The 19,608-nt window shown below is 45.3% G+C and overlaps 1 protein-coding gene across 4 annotated transcripts in view; it reads right to left on the bottom strand.

Moving 5' to 3' along the window:
• Window positions 1-1,069: 1,069 nt before the first annotated feature.
• The window catches only part of CAPZB (capping actin protein of muscle Z-line subunit beta), a 161,104-nt gene continuing 142,565 nt past the window's right edge, over window positions 1,070-19,608 (bottom strand). For 2 of the 4 annotated variants that reach the window (XM_056795690.1, XM_056795688.1), the window contains exons 5-10: window positions 17,963-18,104; window positions 15,522-15,638; window positions 6,586-6,651; window positions 5,277-5,353; window positions 4,158-4,270; window positions 1,711-1,945 (exon numbers count right to left, since the gene is read on the bottom strand). In XM_056795690.1, coding sequence (XP_056651668.1) covers window positions 4,168-4,270; window positions 5,277-5,353; window positions 6,586-6,651; window positions 15,522-15,638; window positions 17,963-18,104 — 505 coding nt within the window. In that variant the 3' untranslated portion in view covers window positions 1,711-1,945; window positions 4,158-4,167. Of the gene's footprint in view, window positions 1,946-4,157; window positions 4,271-5,276; window positions 5,354-6,585; window positions 6,652-15,521; window positions 15,639-17,962; window positions 18,105-19,608 lie in introns of all 4 variants that reach the window. The other 2 variants (XM_056795691.1, XM_056795689.1) reach the window with 1 other exon arrangement.

Below are 19,608 nucleotides of genomic sequence, written 5' to 3'. Positions count from 1 at the left end.
TATCCTTGAGAAAAAATAATTTAATACCAAGCAGGAGATAGAGAACACTACAAAATGTAAAATGAATTGGGGAATGGCTGAACAAATTGTGGTATATGATGGTGATGGAATATTATTGTGCTGTAAGGATTGATGATCTGGAGGCTTTCCATATGAACTGGGAGAATCTCAATGAAATGATGCAAAGTGAAATGAGGACTAGAAGAACAGTGTACACTGAAAGCAAAACACTGTGGAAAAATCAAATGTAATGACTTTGCTACTAGCAGCAATGCAAGCCAGGACACTTGACTTATGTAAAGTCTTATGTAAAGACTTATGTAAAAGGATGCTTGCTATTCACATTGAAAGAAAGCACTATGGGAATAGAAACACAAAACATATGACATCACCTATCACAGGTATATATGGGGATGTGATTTGGGGTTTAGGCTTTACAACCCAGTGGAATTTCCTGTCGGCTCTGAGAGTGGGAAGGGAAAGAAAATGAATCATGTAAACATGGAAAAATATGCTAAAAGAAAAAGATGGAGAGGCATGGGCTAGAAAATGGGGTGTCAATGGAGCTCATATGGAGTTGAGTGTAGTGAGTACTCTACTTCTAATTGCTAGTGTCCTGAATTAAAATCCTTATTCTGAGACCTGATCTAACACGTCACCTCATTGGTTGGGCCTGTATCTTCTGCAATGAGGGGTTTAGATTAAGTCTCTAAGATCCCTTTTCAACATTTCCACTAGATCCAGGCCTGTTCCTTAGGATGGCTTCCCCACATAGAAAAGGGAGTTGCACTTCAGGGGTGGGAGAACTGGGAAAGAAGGGGGCAGGCCTGGAGTCCTTTAACAGCATGGCTTTCATTCCATGTGGGTTCTGTGGTGACAAGGCCATCTTGGGATTGAGAATCACTTTCCCCCAATACTACTACCTGTGCACAGGACTCTGAATAACCCACAGGCTAGACAGGACTAGGGAATAAATCAAGAAGGTGGATGTTTACTGCTTCCCAGTTTCTTTTTATTATTTTTTTAAATGGTTTTCTTTTTTTTTTCCTTAAGTATGGAGGCTCAAGTATAAGATGTAGATTTATTTTTATTTAATTTTTTTTTTCAGTTTAAGCTTTACAAAAAAAACCAAAATAAAACAAAAAAACCCTTTTTGCATTCCATAAAAATCGACAGAAAAGCGCCTGAATTCAGGCTAGATAGAAGAGCAGAACGGTAAAGCAGATTTCCCGCTCCCTCCCCCCCCACCCTTCCCCGAAAATAGCATCTCCTTGGGACTGGGGGTGAGTCTAGAGAACAACACTGAGGACCCACCTCAGCCTCCTCTCAGAGCTGCTTCCCCTCCTCCCTCACCAATCCCTCTCGGGTCCCCCCACCCCCACCCCAAACAGCTCCCACACACACACGTGGAATTGGATTTCCAGTTTTTCCTTTCACACACCACAGTATTTCATAAATTTTTTTTGTTTTACATTTTTTACACCAATGTAACAAAAAAGGTGGAAGGGGATAAGGAGGGTCTGGACATACAGATGGATTGTGTTTGATGTCTATAAATGGATTGGGGAAGGGGGGGGGGAAGAAGGGAACAGGGGGGGGGAGAGAACCAAAAAAACAAATAAAACAAATAAATCAACCCAATAACAACTTGTGGTCTCCATGGAAACCCAGAAGGAAGGTCTTGTAGGAAAATGTGGTGGAAAGTCGGTCTCAGACTTATAGAGCTTTATTCACAGGAGATGGCGCAGCTCGGATGCGGGTTGTTAGGTGACGTGGGGAGGGCAGCGGCGGAGGCAGAGTTCTCTAAGGAAGGAATCTAGTGAGTGCACAGCGCGGCTTGTTAGCGGGAGGAGGAGTCTAACTTTGCTGCTTCCTCTTCAAAGCCTCCACCAGATCGTTTTTAAGGGCTTCTTGCTTTGATTTGTCTGCAAAAGTCTGCACAGACCTGTAGGGAGGGAGGGAAAAAGAAGAACACACCCTGGATTAGGGCTCACCAAGAGGAGGAGGAGGGAGGAGGAAGAGGGGCAGGCAGACCTTTGGCAGGGAGTCAGAAGCCCTGGCAGTGGGTGCCAGGGCTCACAGAAACAACACACACATGGTCTAAGTACAAAAGCGCTTTAATAGTGTCTCATTCTGCTGGGCTGAACAAGCATAAGAAGGTCCCTAGGACCTGGGGATGCTTCATGTTGTGAAGAAGCCCCAAAGTTTGGACAGCAAATCCAAATATGGCCTGGGCCTGGGTCCTGGCTGGGAAATGTCAATTCTGTGGCTATTCCAACACTTTCTCCATTTCCTCATGAGCACTAGAGAACTTTTAGTAAAAAAGAGAACAATTTAAAGCCAATGACAAAGATGCACAAGCAAGCGGGCCCCAACGTCCTTGTGAAGTTTTTCTTACTTCTCTGTTTGGACGTCTGCCTCCATTATAGCTATTTCCTGTGATAAAAGAAGATCCCTTGTTCCACTTCTCCCCCGGTCTCTGTGCCTGGGTATTGGGGTGGGGGTTTAAGAGTAGTCTGAGGCACAAAGGTGCACCGATAGACCATCGGAGTTAGACTAAGAAAGCCTGATATACAGGGGAAGGGTACCACGAGCCAGGGATTAGTATTAAGCCTCCAGGGCCAGGTGACGGTCCAACAGCAGCTGAGCTCATTGAGGTCAAAGTCGATGAAAGTCTGGAGCTTGGAGAGGGGACAAGGAATGAACAACTGTTGGCAACTGGATAGAAATAGGGATGGGTCGATAGGGAAAAGGAGCCCAAACTACATTCTAAGAATGGAACTCCAGCTCCATTAGAAGGGCATCAGGACAGTGGGAGGTCCTAGGCTGGCTCTCTAAGGGAAAGTCTTGGAACTTATGGACTAAACTGTGGCTGGGAAAGAAGGCTATGAGAGCAGCTACAACAAAAAGGGGTTTTTGGTCAAGCCCATGACCATCATTCAAAGTGTCCCCCCATCCCCTGAAGGTGCTACCTCCCCAACCCCCTGGGGCCCAAGTAGAGATAACAGCTTTGGGGAGTTCACCCTTCCAGGTTACGGATTCTGCCAGTACAAAGTTTACTTTCTGGATGGTTTCTGTTTCAAAGCATTTCCCTTCTGCTCTCTGGAGATACTGCTGGTATCATCTAGACAAATAGATCCCAGGCTAAAATGATGTTTCTTGTCCACCCTCTTCTCAGGCTAGCACTGAGAGGGGACATATGTAACATGAGAGCTGGGGGGAGACTAGTTGAGGTCAGTTCCTATTGTGTCAGGTGACCAGGGCTCTGAGAGCCACTGCTAAAGGCTCTGGCCTTTTTTTCTGCCCAGATACCAGGCCAGCCACACTTTATGGTGTCTTCTTCAAGGCCAGCCCTGCCCCATGGAGACCAGATACAAGGAAAGAGTCTTCTGGAAGTTGGGCCACAGTATTGCCTTCTCTTTTGGAGGAAGCATGCAAGCGGGCCTGGTTCTTAGTAAAATCTGATGGCCCTTTGGCAGCACAATGCTGTTGTCAAACAATGGGGTCTAACCATTCATCCATCCTAAGCCATCTAGGAGAGGCACTTCCCTGGCCCGAGTCTCAGCTGCTCTCCTGACCAATGGGATGGACCTGACCTGCCCGCTTCAGGGGCTAGGCCGCAGAACCAGAAGATGAACTTGTGTTCTTTCTACTCCATGACATGGAAAATGGAGGTGGCAAGAGGCAGAAATGTGGAAAAGCTGTGCCCAGCTCATTCTTCTCTCGAATGCCACAGCTGCTTCTGCCCCTTTGCCCCCCCGAGAGGCTTCTGGCTCCAGAGCAATCAGGCCCTCTGAGGGCAACATCCAACCAAGAAGTGACTAGATTTCCACATTCCAACCTCTGACCATAGTGTAAATGATGAGTCCATGGGCAGGCACACACACAAGCCCACCCCACCCCACCCATCCCCCCACTCCCACCTCCCCCAGCCACACACACACACACACACACACACACACACACACTCACTCACACTCACTCACACTCATCTAGTTGTTACAGAGGGTAGATGACATGACAGGCGCCTGCAGGATTAAGGTGCTTGCTTGTTAATAAACCCCCTGAGGATGTGGGAGGTTAGTGGCTGTACACAAAGACCGCCCAGTTTAGTGAGAAGCCTCCCTGTGCCTCTGCAGCGGGCGGGCAGGCGGTACCTGGATCGACTTAGTTATCGGGTTGGATGGAGATCTGGCGCTGAGTCAGCACTTGAGAAAGCTCCCTCTGCAACTGCTTAAACTTTTGGTTGTCAGGGATAGCATCAATAGATCTACAGAGAGTAGTTTAGAAATGAGTGAAGCTGGTGGGCTGAGAATGAAGACCCAAGGACAGGGAGTGGGAGAGCAAAGGAAAAACCAAGGGCAGAAACACACACAGGTCAGAAAAACAAGGGGAGGAGAGAGGAAGGGGAACCCAGGCCACAACCCTGCCCCTAGGTGAGGGACTAGGGCTGGAGTCTGGAGCCCAGCAAGCCTGCTCTGGCTTTTCTCAAAGGAGGGCAGAGGGACCTAAAGACACATTTCCTCAGTCTCCTCGCAGAAGCTGGCTGCCTTGGGGATGTGCGTGGCAGTGTCGGGGGTATATGGAAGTTAACACTTGCTGCTGGGGACCTGCTTTGAGAGTGGGGATCACAAGGGAAGTCTCACTCTGTGGAAGCAAGCCTGACGGCAGGGAGGTAGTCTCTCCCATGCCAAGGCACTAGGCAAAACTCCCCAGTTGGAGCGCTTGGGGTTGGATTTCCCGTCTGGGGATGGAAAAATCCCAGGGAGAGGGATGGTTGGGGGGTGGGGGAGGGAGAAATTAATTTATATTTCAATTCATTATATTTCAAATTGTAAAGTAAGCAATTTAGGCAAGTCTTGAGGGCAAACTCAACCTTTGGCACCCCAGTCCAAATCCTACCTATCCTGGTCAGTACTACCCAGTACTTTCCAAATATGGAAAAAATTGACATTCTTTTAGTCACTAGCTTTCCTGCCGCTACTTAAAAGAGGCAGTGATGTGGCTAGTGGTAGAGAGGAATCTAGGGACAAGGCTTTGTCTCTAGAGCAACTGTCTGAGCAAAACATTTCTGGCTTGCTCTGGCCATCAGCCGCAAGGCCCACTGCAGGAACCCTGACCAACTATGCCTTGACCCTACTGCCCAATACCAACATAACTCTGGGCTCCTCTTAGGTCCAACAGTCAAAAGCTCTGGGGTAACTGGAGGGAGCTAAAAGGGCAATCCCAACACCTGTAAAGAGATGCAGAAAATGAGAAAGGAAGCCTGTTGTTACCTGAGCCCGTTGACAATGTCCTTTGTTTTCCCAAAGTAGATCTCATTCAGCGTACTTCTGATTTTATTTTCCATATCCTATGAAGGGAAAATAGTTATCTGGAATCATAGCCGGCAGTTTGAAGAGCCCCATCTACCCAGAAATTTTCACAACCACAATCCCATCCTCTGTATAATAACTCTCCATGACCACCAGAGGGAAGCTTAGGCTCACACACAGGACAGAGAAGAGTTTTCTCATTATCCAAAGTGAATGGGCAGCTCTAAAGGCCAATAACCTATTTAGATTCCTGCTAAGAACACTCCCCCTCCAAGACCCACAACCCAGTGGTCACCAAGGCTAAATTATAACTGGTAATGTACCACAGCACCCCAGAACTTCAGGGCTAGAAGGGACCTTGGAATCCACTTAGTTCAGTCCCTTCATTTTACAGAGGTGGAAAGTAGGGCTCAGAAAGGGAAAGCAACTGGCAGTCCTACCCTTCTTGGGAGATGGGGTCTGTATGCATGGACATAGTCTATTAGGACCAGCTCTCCTCCTGAGTCAGAAGAAGCAGGAAGAACCCTGGCCTAGACCAACACACTAATGTGGTAACCAACTCTAATCCCAGAGTCAGTCTTCTTAATACCTCCAGGTTCCATTCTTACTCCACAAACTAGGGGTAGTTCAGCTCATGGGGACACGGAAAGGAACAAGCTAAAGTCTTGGGGGGTGGGGGGTGGGGTGAAGGAGAAACGGGACACTGACTACACTATGGGATGAGGGTGGCTTTGTCATGTGTGGTCCAGTCTCCATCCAACCAGATGGATAGGGAAGAATTTTCCCAGAGCTGAAAGCCAGAAAACCTGTTCAGAGTTGCTATGCAGCTGGAGAAAGACGAAGAAGACAGTCAAGGGTTCTAATCCCAGACTTGCCATTCATTTGTCTCATTTCCTCCTCTGTAAAATGAGTGGGTTAAATGGAATTATCTCTTTAAGAGGAAAAGGAGGGATGAAGGTACAAGCACTTATTAAGCACCTGCTATAGGCCAAGCAATGTGTCAAGATCTTTTCAAATGTCATCTCAAAGCCCCTTCCAGTTCTGAAGTGTCTGGTTCTAGAAGAGAGTCATGTAAAGGGTCCCAAAGTAGCAAGTAAGTTTCAGGGTTAACAATGTCATCACCTCTGGACAAGAGATCGAGTGAAATGCTTCACCAGCTTGGACACAAGCTCCAAAAAACACTTGTTCAAACTGGCAATCTCAACCTCAACCTCCCACTTGGAGAGTGTCCAAACCAACACAGCTCTGGGCCCTTTTTTCAAGTAGTTACCTCTACCAGGCGTCCAATGTTGGCTATATGTGGGGAGGAGTCACACACGGTTTCATCTTTCTCCATCTGTTAAAATTCAGAGAGGCCTCATGTTATTGAGAAGCATTATAGCAAAGGGTATAATATGTCCAAATGACCTAGTGCTGATCACAATCTTGGGCTAAATGAAGAGAGAGCTTTTGGGAGCCTGAGTTCCCAGGTTCAAAACTTCAGCCTGCTACTTGGCACCTATGTGACTTTGGGCAAGTCATTAACCCTTCGTGAATCTGTTCCATTCCTCTGTAAAATGAGGGAGTTGGGTTTAATGCCCCTCAAAGTCCCTTTTGATTAAAATCTATCACCATCCCCTCGCCACACGTCATACATATCAGCTAATAAGAAGCTTTAGGAATTGGGGTGAGACCAATTAACAGGCCAAGCATTGAGGAAGGTTTTGTTTGGGGATGGATAAGGCAGAGAAGGTGGCACTTGTAGTTAAAGCTGAACATTTTCTTTTCCACCTAACCCCCCCCCCCTTCTTTTGCAATGTCACTAAGAAGGCAGAGTAAAACCAGTGGGAGGAGTAGAAAAGGTACAATGCCTATTTTTTGGAGACCACCACAAAAGGATCCCTACTCTACAGGGGAGCCCTAGCCTCCCAAAGTCTGAATGATTTGATACTGGGCATTTGTTGAGTCTCCTGATCTCAGAGTCAGTCAATTCTAGAAGGGGACTTCAAGAGGTCATCTTCACTATCAGTGAGCCTCTAGGGCAAGGCTACCCTTAAAGTAACTCAGAGGGGTGATCATGTAACCCAGCAGAGAAAATAGATCTCAGGGACCTAGGCTTCACGATGCCCATCATAGGACCTGGAGAGTAAGAAAGAGCTGAAATTGTGGAATACAATCTGGGGTGGATGTATCACAGAAAGTGTGATCTTAAAATGGAAGAGTTCTCACATAGGAAAAGGGTTCGTGCTCATAGCAGTTCTTTGACTCAAGTCTAGGTAACCACTTGTCATGGGAAAGTAGAATTCATGGGGAGTTACAGATTAGACCAGATGGCCCGAAGGCCTTTTTGTTGCTGAGATTTTAGTCTAGAAGTTGAGGTATACCATTGGTTTGACCAACACCAATCTGGCTTAAGAATTCTGCTCCTCATCATTCTAGGGTAAGTAAAGGCATCCCAAGAAATCTATGCATCCCCAGTTGAGTTTAAAAGATATTTTGTGTTATTTAGTCATTTCAGTTATGAACAAGTCTTTATGACCCATTTGGGGATTTCTTGGCAGAGATACTCAAGTGGCATGTAATTTCCTTCTCCAATTCATTTTCAGATGAGGAAACTGAGGCAAACAGAGTTAAAGGACTTACTCAGGGTCATGTAGCTATTGCTTGAGGATGGACTTGAACTCATGAAGATGAGTTTTCCTGATTCTAGGCCTGGCACTCTATCCACTAAGTCATCTAGCTGCCTCTTAAAAGACATTTAGTGCATTGTTAAGTGCAAAGTATTACTATGCTGGGCACACTGTGTATGGGGAATGTACCTGGTACCAAAAATGAATACCAGGGAAATGTTACCTGTGCCCTTCTGGCTCTGTGCTCTGCAGTTTCGTCTTGTTACACTGTAAGCATGTACACACGTACACCCCCCCCCACCCCCCTCATATGTATATACATACACTGGAGACATGCATGCAAATGTGCACTTATACGGAGACCTTTCTGGCACTGGTGTCTATTGGCTGAGGACTATGATAACTGATGATAATTTCCTTGCTCATGCTCTGTAGACCCCTGGGATGATGAGGTTATGTAGTCAATATGGAGGGATTTGGAATCAAGTCCTGGCTCTAATTCTTACTAGATTTCAAACCTTGGACAAGCCCTTGAGCCCCTCTGGGCCTCAGTTTCCTAATCTGTAAAAAAGGGGATAATGACGCTTGTATTGACTCTCTCACAGGCCAGATGGACTTTCTTCTTTCCTGGCTAGTGTTGGGTGCGGTATGAAGACATTAGACCTAAAGACTTGACTTTCTAGTTGTGATCCTGCTACTAAGGATATAACCTATGAAGTACATTATGGTAAGAAGGCAAAAGGCAGCCAGCCTGCTACCTGTTCTTGTATGGTCTGTGAGCTGAAAAATCATTGAGTTTAGTTTGCTGACCTCTGGATTAGATGATCTATAGCTGCTATTACTACTATTCTTATTTTTCAAGTAAGAGAGACAATATGGTAGAGTGAAAAGAACTCTAGCTTGGGCCACAAAGATTTCCTAGCTGTGGTTTTGCCACTAACTATCTATGTAACCAACCCATGTTGGGCAGATTCTGCATTTCATCTCGAGAGGTATTGTGAATACAACTAAACAGTGGAGCATGGATGCTGAGAAAGCTAATGCAACCTTAGGTTCCATTTTTCTAGGTATTATGACAGTCTCATTGTTCTTTGCACTGGTCAGATCTGGTAGAGCAATAACCCTGATGTGTTTTAAGAAAGAGGCACACTGACAAGCTGGAGCACAACCAGCATGGTAAAGGATCTGGAAACTGCCCAGGACACAAATGACAGAAAGTCTCACTCTGTTCAACTATCTGAAGGCAGGGCATATGGAAGCGGGGAGGGAGAACTGTTCTGTGCAGTTCTAGAGGGGAGAACTAGCCAGGATCCCCGAGTAGAAATTACAAGGAGACCAAACAGGGAAGAATATCAAGGTCAAACTCTCTAACAGAGTTCTCCATAAAAGGAAGGGGCTGCCCTGCAAGGTAGTGGTTTGGAGGTATTCAAGCCAAGACCAAATGACCTCTCCTTGGTCAGGGGTGGTGTGGAGAAGATTCCTGCACTAAGTGGCAGCTTGCAATAGAAAACCTCCAAGGGCTTGGCCAATCTTGGCATTCTGAAAGACACTGAAGACCCTCTGGTATTGCCAAGATGGCTTTTTTGAAAGACTGGATGGGGGGGGGGGGAGGGGAGAGATGGAAAGCCTAGAGTATAAAATAATTATTTCTCAAGAAAAATTATGGGAAGAATCTTTGGAAATATGGATTTTCAGAAAACTTTGGGCAACCTTTAAGGCAGAGAAGGAATAGGGAAGGTCCCTGTGGAAGAACTCTTGACAGGCCAAGCTAGATGTTGCAGAATGTCCCTTTACAGTGACCATGAAGCTTAAAGGTTTACTTTAAAGCTCCTTACTTGTCTAACACATACTATACAGGTCTGTAAATGTTTGCTGAAACAAACTTGATAAGTAAACACTGATTTCCAAGATGATGAATTTAAATATAATTTAAAGCAACATGGGGTGGTGGTGTGTGTGTGACACATGGAAGCACGGGTGGGGATGGTGTCTACCTGTTTTTAAATGGAACTCATGGAAATGAACCTGCAATATTTCTGTGTCCTCTCTTCTCTAGAAATGGTTTCTATGTCCACAGTGAAGAAAGTTCAGAGATCTGCTTGGGGGTGGGGGGTGTAAGGGGGGAGGAAGCAGGGGCTAGTGGATTATTGTTGGTTAAGCTAAAAGTTGGGGGCTGAAAGAAAAGGCACACCTGACCCATATGCACCACTCTAAGCAAACACTTTTCCCTGCCCCCTAGGCTCCACAGAGAGGCTGGCAATCTAACTCCTGGCAACCCTAGGGAAGGGGCAGAGGCCAAATAGAAGTGAGGGCTCCAGTGGAGCAAACAGCAGGGGTCTGGAGTCAGGACAGCATTCTTGGCACAGGGTCCTGATCATAAGGGTGGACTCACATGGCTGACTCATTCTTCCCATTTATCTGCCTTTTCTTTGTCTCACAAAACCAGAAGTATCTTAAGGCCAGATTTCCCTAACAATTACACTGAAAAGCTCAAAAGCAAGGATACTTGCTCCAATGCCATTGCAACCAATGCAGCCTCAGGTGTGGACTGAGTCTCCTCTAGTGATAATTTCTTCACCCGTGCAGGAAGTTCCTCCTCACTAGAGGAGACTAAGTACCCTAACTAAATTAGGGCCTAAGTACTTTGAAATTCTACTTTGGGCAGGGGTGATGCGGCCAGAGGGTGGAAGGGCAAGAAGGGAAGAGCAAGATGGTTTGAGGAACAGCAGGGGAGTTCTTGGCACTCATAAATGTGTTTCTACAGGCTCTCCACTGACACCTCCTGCTGACTCCTTCTACACCTGGTCAGGGTCAGCTCACTGGCAATGTACACCAGCCAAAAATAGAAGTTTTTTTTTTTTTTGCTATGCATATGTTATACATTCTTATAAAAGCTGATGCCAGAAGAAAAAAACATTTTTTATGGGCCGTGAATACACAGATGTTTTGTGAGGTGATTGTGGTGATTCCAGTGGAGTCTGAAGATCCAGTACGGTGGACAACTGTTTCCTGCTTGAATTTGGGAGACTTGGAGAAAAGGTCTTGATTAGAAACTGTGAGATGTCATTTGGATTTTACAAGTGAATGGTCATATCTGCTCTGCTCTTCAGCATGCTAGCATTTTTCCAAGCTCACAATGTAAGATAAATGAGAGAAAATTATGACCTGGACCCACATTTCAGATGATGCTAAAAACATCTCAGTTTCCAGGATAGGTAAAGTGCAACTCACTTTTACAGGCACTGCAGAGGCAAATCTCGATGTGATTCTCAGACATCCTGGAACATTTCCATCATTTCTACTTCTAACATCAGTTAGTGCTGTTCAGCAGACCACCCCCATTCCCCTATTCTCTCAGTGTATAGTGAATGATTCCTGAGTTCTCCTCCTTAATGTAGAACTCTCTTTCTCTTCTCTGTCTGTCTCTATCCCCCCCCCCCCCGCACTTTCTCTTAGAATTGATACTAAATATGGGTTCAAAAACAAAAGAACAGTAGGCAATTGGGGTTAAGTGACTTGCCCAGGGTCACATAGCTAAAGTTTTTGAGGCCAGATTTTTTTCCTTTCTTTTCAACCAAGAACTAGGTAAACAACTTTTAGGCTTCTGGTATTCACCAACAATTAGATACCATTATGGTCAACCACTGGGCCCCCTGAATGCTCACTGTGGTTCAACCTAGGCAGTTCTTCATGTTGTTTTGAATCTAGATAGCTCTATGAAACACTAGGTACATGCCCACAGCTGTAGTCTTTAAACTCTCCTTGATGAACATGATATTCCCAACCTCTCCCCCAGCCCAACTTCCCTTTATTCCACCACATCTGGAAGAGGGGGTAATGGGCTTTTCCAGTTCATTGGAAATATATGATTTTGTCTAATTGCCTAGCTCAAGTCAGAAAGGATTTTCCTGTTCTGATAAATGGCTGGGGGTCTCCACTGATGTTTTACTGCTTGGTGATATATCATGGGGTGACTATTGCTCAGTGGGAAGTGAATTCAGCTTGCAAATGACTGGCCTAATCTCCCCTCTCGGCAGAATATTCCACCTTCATTGCTAAATATTGAGTGTCTGAAAAAAATATCAAATGCACATCTGCAGAGCCACAGCCCAGATTGGAAACCTTGGCTCCCTCCCCAGAGATTTATGTTTTCTCTTCTTTCCCACATCTCCCACTGTCACACTGGAGTGACCCTGTGATGCAACTTCCTCTTTAACATATTGCCACTTCTCTTGCTATATGTATTTTTCACTTGGACCCATCTCCTAATTCCCCTACATGAGGGTCTGACAGTGAGACCGATGCCTTCTAAGACTCCTAAACTGTCTTTGGTGTGAAGGCCATTCCCTCTAAGTGACACAGGATGTCAGTCTTCATAGTTGAAAGATCTTACAGACAAAAAATGGTGCTGCAGTCAACTTGTTGCTGTGGCCTCTGGTCCACTGTCAGGTCTCTCCAGCTTGGCAGGAACTAACAGGCCCCATGTTCAGGAGACTGAAATGAGGCACCAGCAGAAGATTTTCTTGCACTAAGACTTGGTTCATATACTTTTGACAAGATGGACATGCTTTGCTATGGTTTGCAGCTTGGATGGGGCAGGAGCAGCAGAAATTGCACCCCCCTCACCCTTGTTGTTCAGGTGCAGTCCTCAGGCCACATTGTGAGAAGTTCGCCCCTGAGTCAAGCTAATCTCATGTAATCTATATTCTTTCCAATAACAGCTCTCAAAGATGGGGATGGGAAGGTGGGAAATCAGATGAACTACTGAAGACTGTGACTGAGGTCACTCCACAGCCCCTGGAGATTCAGATGTCTATCACTGAAGGGCAATGAATGCCCTGCCCAACTTTCTATGGGGAAGAGAGATAGCTTTTCGTGTCTGGGCCATGTGTAATTCCCCAGGAAGACAGGGTTGGAAGTGAAGCTGAGTTACCTCGTCTGTCCTGGACTAAGGATGATCCTCAACAGGGTCTAGGCTGGTTTCCATCGCACTGTGTCAGATGGAAAAGCCACCCTTTTATGTGGCTCTAAAACCCAAATGCGGGTTTTTATCCAAGTAGGGGTCAAAGCTGGGACAGTAAAAGGGGGTCTGTGACCCAGGTGAGGGGGAGGATCTAATTATCATGGTTTGTTCTAAGTGTAAGTCTCTGTTTGGAGGGTAGGAATGGAAAGTTGAGGGGTGAAGAAGGGGCAAGAGGAGGCCAAAGGATAACATAGCAGGACAGAAAATTCATCCCAGTGATAACTATGTATTCACTTGGATACTCATAAATTTGTCACAGGGCTCTCCTATTATGGTCAACAAAGAGCAAAGGTCCAATCCACTGGCATCCATCCTAGCTGGTTCCTGTGAGACCCAAGAAGGAAGTGAAGCACTTTGCATTTGTGTAAGCAGTGCGGGGATGTTAGGAACCACAAACCTGGTTTTGGCCTCAGTTTGACCAACAATTAGTTCCACTACCTAAGGTGATTCTCTTCTCAGTTTTCTTGTCAAATAAGAGGTATTGGGGGCAGCTGGGTGGCTCAGTGGATTGAGAGTCAGGCACAGAGATGGGAGGTCCTGGGTTCAAATCTGGCCTCAGACACTTCCCAGCTGTGTGACCCTGGGCAAGTCACTTAACCCCCATTGCCTAGCCCTTACCACTCTTCTGCCTTGGAGCCAATACACAGTATTGACTCTAAGACGGAAGGTAAGGGTTAAAAAAAAACACCAAAAAATAAATAAGGGAGGTTCACTAGATGAGAGAATCTTTAAAGTCTCATAGAGCTAACACTATGACTGGCTACCCAAAGGCCTATCCCTCCCAGCTCTGATAAGATATTCTAGATTCTAAAGCCCTCCTAGTTTGGTCTTTGGTCATTTTTAGGGCCCTTCAAGTTCTGTCATCTTATGAATGCAATATATTCTGATGTTATCTGGAATGTCCATGTTCCAGGTGATAGTGGATAGAATGTTGTGTCTGGAGTCAGGAAGAGTGGAATTCAAATCTGGCCTCAGACACTCACTGTACACAAGACTACGTTGTCTCTGGGAGTCCTTTCTTAGGAACTTGGGCCATACTATGGGTTCCATTATGCCTGTTCCAGGTCTGACCTCTCTGGTACCAGTGTGCTCTGTGCTTCTTGGCACCTCACAAGTCACCAGAAATTGTGGAAGAAGCATTTCCCAACTGCTCACAGCTTGTGCTGACAGGAGGGATAGGAGTTACAGGATTTACAGCTGGAAGAGGCTACAAGACCAGAGTCCCAAAGAGATGAAATAATTTGCCTAGGCAAGGCCACTGATGTATAGAGTAGCAGGATGGATTTGAACCCAGGTCTCCCAACTATAAATACATAGCCTTTCCCCCCAATATACCAATACACTTCTATAGGCAGGATGCATTTGAGGATACCCCACCTTTTGAGAGGGGAATTGTCCAATTCAATTGTCCCACTCAACCATGAGATTTAGCCCAGTTTGTTCAGAGACTACCTGGCTTGTCCTCATCAATTTTTCCCCTTTACGTTCACTCCCTTTTAACCTTTACTTACACATTTGAAAGCAGCCTCAACTTTAATATGGCTCAGATGGTTTCTGAGCAGTGTTAAAATGATGACAGAAGCATGAATTTCTTCATTAAAGGCTCAAGAGCAAAAATTAGTTTGAGTCAGGCCCGACAGTCTCAGCCAAGGTGTGTTAAGGACAGACAGCCACTCACCAGCTCAAGTTTAGCTTGGCACAAGCTATCCTACACATCAAGCCCAGAACCAGACTCTGGCCATAGTTTGACAGCTCTGATTTAAACTAATAGGAAGGCCAAGGATTAAATATTTGTCCAGGTCACTATAAAGCAGGCATAATTATTATAAACAGTTTAGAGCAGTGAGTGATGGAGGGAGTGTCTCCGGACACAGATTTGTGATGTTCAATGAATTCCCAGGTGGCAGAGAATTCAGGAGCTGGGGAGAACACTCCTCTGGAGTCCCTTCAGCTCCTTCCTCCCTGAGGGTCCCAAGAGGACAAGAACATATTTCCAGCAAGGAAGGGGCTTCTGTCCAGTTGGGTAAGCAGCTCTCCTCCTGAAGGATTGTGCATGTAGCATTGCTGGAAAGCAGGGGGATGAATAAGTGAAGGGTTTCCTTTGGCATTAGGACCACTGATTCTATGGCTAGGAAAAGAGTGTGGGCCTTTTTCTTTCCAGAAGTATGTGTAGTCCTGAAGAGGGTCTCCCTGTTCTGGCAGCAGGGTGGTAGAGAGGAAAGTTCGGGGCAGGGGACCCTGCTCATCACTGCTTGATCACATTATACTGTTCTCCTTTTTCCACTGTCTTTGCTTAATGCAGACCTCTAGACTTGTTTGTGCTGACCTCCCAGCACAACTGGGCAGCCACGGTCCCATCTCCGTTTCTTAATGTCCACTGTGCCCCCTTCAACAACCTTCACCTGACTTGTCCCCGTGACTATTGTGTACTTGTCCTTTTCCCACTTAGGCTATGAGGAACTGGCAGAGTCCAAGTCAAGCCTACCCATGTAAGCCCAGCACCACTGCCTGTGGACCTGAAGGAAATAACTCTGAAAATGGGTAAGGTATGTGAGAATGGATGCGAGGCTGTACCTGTCTGGTGAGGCTGCCTCCAAGGTTCATGGTACCAGAGCCTGATTTATTGGTCTGCAGCCACAGCATCACTGTGGAGGTCAGCTTGTAATGGGCAGTGCGACCGCTGGATTTTTCCTGGTGGGGGATGAGATGGAGAAGTCAGAGAAAGCATGCACAGAGTACAAGTGGCCCACCCAGGATGGCTAGAAAGCAAACACACACTTGCATTCTCATCAAGGCAATCAAACTGCTAGCACTTACTGAAGGTTTACTTTGTGCCAGGCACTGAGGATACAAATACAATTCGAGGAACAATCTCAGCTTAAAGGGACCTTACATTCTAATGCGGGAAACAACACATACATACATGGGTATATACAGAAGATGTACAAGGGAGGGAAGACCAGAAAGGAAGGATTCTAAGAGATGAGGGTGAGGAGGGAATGCATTCCAGAAATGAGAGACACCAAGTACAAAAGCAGAGAGAAGTTTGTGTGTGGTGGACAGCACAAAGGTTCGCTTAGAGGATGTAAGAAGCACAATCATGTAGTAGCAAAGTTGTGAAGGGTCTTTTTTAAAATGAAGCCAAAGAGAGGAGGAATCTGTATTGGAGTCTAGAGGTAACAGGGAGACACTGGAAATTAGGGTAATATGTGTGTGTGACACAGATGGATTTGACAAACACAGGGACATGGTCAAACCCACACTTTAGGAATACCACCCTGGCAGCTGTGTGGATGGAGGACTAGCAGAAGATGAGAGGCAGGGAGATCAGTGCCAGGGCAAGAGTCCTCATTATCTGCCATACACTTTCTCTCTTCTCACTCTTTTTAAACCTTTGTTAACTGGTTTCTGACCTTATCAAATGAAAATATGCTCTCCAAAGTTACTGGTGATATCAAAATAGCTAAATGTGATGGCTTTTTTTTAGGACCAAGATGTTATGATGCTGCATCATGACACGTCTGGCCAGCATTGCCCTTCAGTCAGCCCACTATTTTTCCACTTTCATTTCCTGAATAATCACCTCTACTCTGCCCCCTAAGGGTAGGTAAGTCACCTTCTCTTTCTCTGACCTTTTATCTTAGTTCTCCTATTCAGCCCTAGTCTCTCTCTTGAGTGATAGCCTCCCCTAAACTGTTTACTGGGCTTTTCTAATTGTCTCAACTCAGATTCTGTCCTTACTTTTCCCTTCAAACTGAGCAATATTCCAAATATTCTTATTGCTGTCAAGGCCAATGCCATTTCACTGTCATTATTGACTCTTCACTTTCCCTGACTGCTCATATCCAATTTACTGTCAAATCCTATTGTTTCTCTTTCTATAACATCCCTCATACACATGGCCCCCAGCTTTGTTCAGGCCTTTGTCATCTCTTGCCTAGACTATTGCAATGGGTTCCTAATTGCTCTCTCTGGCTCAACTCCAAATCATCCTCCAGAAAGCTTCCAAACATAAAGTGCAGATCATTCCCTTTCTGAAGAAACAATAGTATTTCCCTACTATTTTTAGGATCACATATGAGAGTCCTGTACACTAACACCTATCTTCCTAGTTTTATGGTATATTACGGAGTAGCCAGACTGGCCTTCTTGCTGGCAGGCCCTATCTCCCATCCTGGTGCTTGGAATGCACTTATCCTTCATCTTTGGCTTCTTCAAGGCTTAGATCAAACTTTTCTTCTAGAGGAAGCCTTTCCTGATCCCCTATATCTTAAGATAAAGTTTTTTTTTCCTCGTTGGTAACCTGTAAGCTACTACAGAGAGGGAATACTTCTCTTTGTCTCTGGGTTCACTACACCTCACACCAAGTAGGTACTGAGATGTTTGATTTTGAATTACACATTTTCTTTAAAGATCCAAATCATTTTGAAATCTGATATACCCTTGGCCCCCTGCCAAATTACCTTGAAGACAAAGTGCCATGGGCTTGACTTAATTTTGTATATATTTAAGTATGTTTGTCTGATAGAACACAAGTTCCCTCAAGGCAAGGACAAGTTCCATTTTATCTTCTTCTCTCCAGCATCTGGCAGGGGATCTAGTGCATAGCAGAATCAATGAATGCTTGGTCACTGCTGAACACAGAGACAAGATACTGCCCCCATTGCCCAACTGTGTATTTTGTTGTTGTTTTTTTAATTGAGATAAAGGGGTTAACTATCTACAGAGGCTTAGCTTTTCCAAGTATGAGTCTGCATCTAGGGAAAAGACCTATTTTCAAAACTTCTGGTTTCTTTATCATTGTTATTACTATTATATAATTTTGACTTATCTTTGTCCAAATGGCTTCAGGGCATTTTCCAGTATTAAAAGGGTTTTTAACTCTACCTCATCCACCCTTTGCGTTAAAATGAGAAACATTAGCTACTATCCAGGATCATGGGGCTTAACTGTCCTGAATCAGATGCCGCCTCTTTTCCTGTGGTTCTGGCTCTTGACTGTGTCAGTGTTTGTACCTGAACTTCCACTACGTGGATGGAATCCCAACAGCCTTTGATCTTCTTTGATCCATCGCCAGCCTTCTTAATGAGGATCACTCCCGCAAAGCCATGATCCAGATCCCAGAGGTAGACAGAGGAGACACCGCCTTCAAAATACCTGTAAGGAAGGAGGCCCAGGTATTATTAAATGTGAAACGTTCATGCCTAGTTTCACCATCCAAGGCTCAGGAGAAAAGCACCTCTCATCTTTCCAGCCTTTCTCTTCCATTTGGCCAAGAGCTGCTTAACGATATTTTCAGGTACACTTTCCTATACTTTTTGGGCCCAGTTCTAGGACTCTGTTGGATTATCTCCTGGAATCAAGCTTGATCCTACAGTTTCAAAGTAACAACTCAGGAAGGTAACCTGGGCCTGGAGAGAGGGCCATCCTAATGTGAATCCACCCATTTTGAGGATCTCACATATCCAAAAGTAATGCTCTACCCTGGGTCATTTCTGTATATCCATAGGGGCAATGCCATGACATATCACCTGTATTCCTGAAGAACATTCAAGAGAAATTTAACAAGGATTCAAAACTGAAGCTATTATAGGACCTGGAATTTTACAGTGCCCTGGAGAAATCCAGCAATATAAGTTCTGCAAGTGTTCCTGCCTATTTTGTCAGATTTTAATGACTCCTTGAGCCAGCAAGCTAAATTATTAGTCAAGCCTACAATAATGACCAAATTAGCTTGAATCAGCCCACAACAAGCTTGTTAACACTATTTCTTTAGGCAGCTGATCACTGGATTCTAAAACCTGGAGAATTTTCCGTCCAGTCTGTCTGTAGGGAGGGCAGCTTCAAGTCAAAAGGGAGAAAAACAACTTTATGACTGTGGCATCCCTATGTGCTGGGGAAGAGGGAGGGTCACTAATTCCCTCCTACTTTTGGCCTGGTGACCACAAGGCCACATTGGAAAGACAGCTTGGAACCCGGCTGGCATTTTCATCAATCAGCTCCCTAAACAGTTTTGCAGCTGAAAAGTTTTGGGTCTTTGAGGCCTGCCAATCACTCAACTTCCCAAATCCATGATACCATGTTGTTCTTGGGTGGATGCTAACCCCATGTGCACTGGAACGCTGGAGGAAACAGAGAGGGTGGAACTAGCCTGGAAGGAAACCAGGAGAAATCTTGGGGGCCGGACAGCCTTCCAAAGCTTAGGGAGCCTCCATTTCTCCCCCAATTTTCTGTTTATGTCCAGAAAGAAAAATAGGAGTATGTTGACATTTTATAAGGTGGAACTGGTCATTTCCCATTCAGTGCCCCACCCTGTGGCCTGGCAAAAGGGAAAATTCTCCAGCTCTCCTCATCTTTGATGAGAAGTTTCTCTCCAGAGTTCCTCAGCTTTTTATGTCTCCTGGTATTCCTTCCTCTTCTTCCTCATGGCTCCTCTAACAAGGTCAAAAGGACCAAAAGATCTGTGGCAGAAGTAGTATGCTATCCAGATACTAACTGGCCTTGCTTTGGTGTTCAATGATAAATCACTGCTACTGAACTAGAGAATAACAACAATGCTGATAATAGTTTGTATTTATACAGTGATTTAAAGTTTGCAAAGCATTTTTATCTCTGGTGCCTCCTCAAAGCTCTTCACTGAAGTTAGCTCACATCCCTCTTT

Source organism: Monodelphis domestica, chromosome 4 (genome assembly GCF_027887165.1).
Source record: "Monodelphis domestica isolate mMonDom1 chromosome 4, mMonDom1.pri, whole genome shotgun sequence".
Lineage (NCBI taxonomy): Eukaryota > Metazoa > Chordata > Mammalia > Didelphimorphia > Didelphidae > Monodelphis > Monodelphis domestica.
The sequence above is the reverse complement of the archived record's forward strand: the minus strand, read 5'-3'. Positions and strand labels throughout refer to the sequence as shown.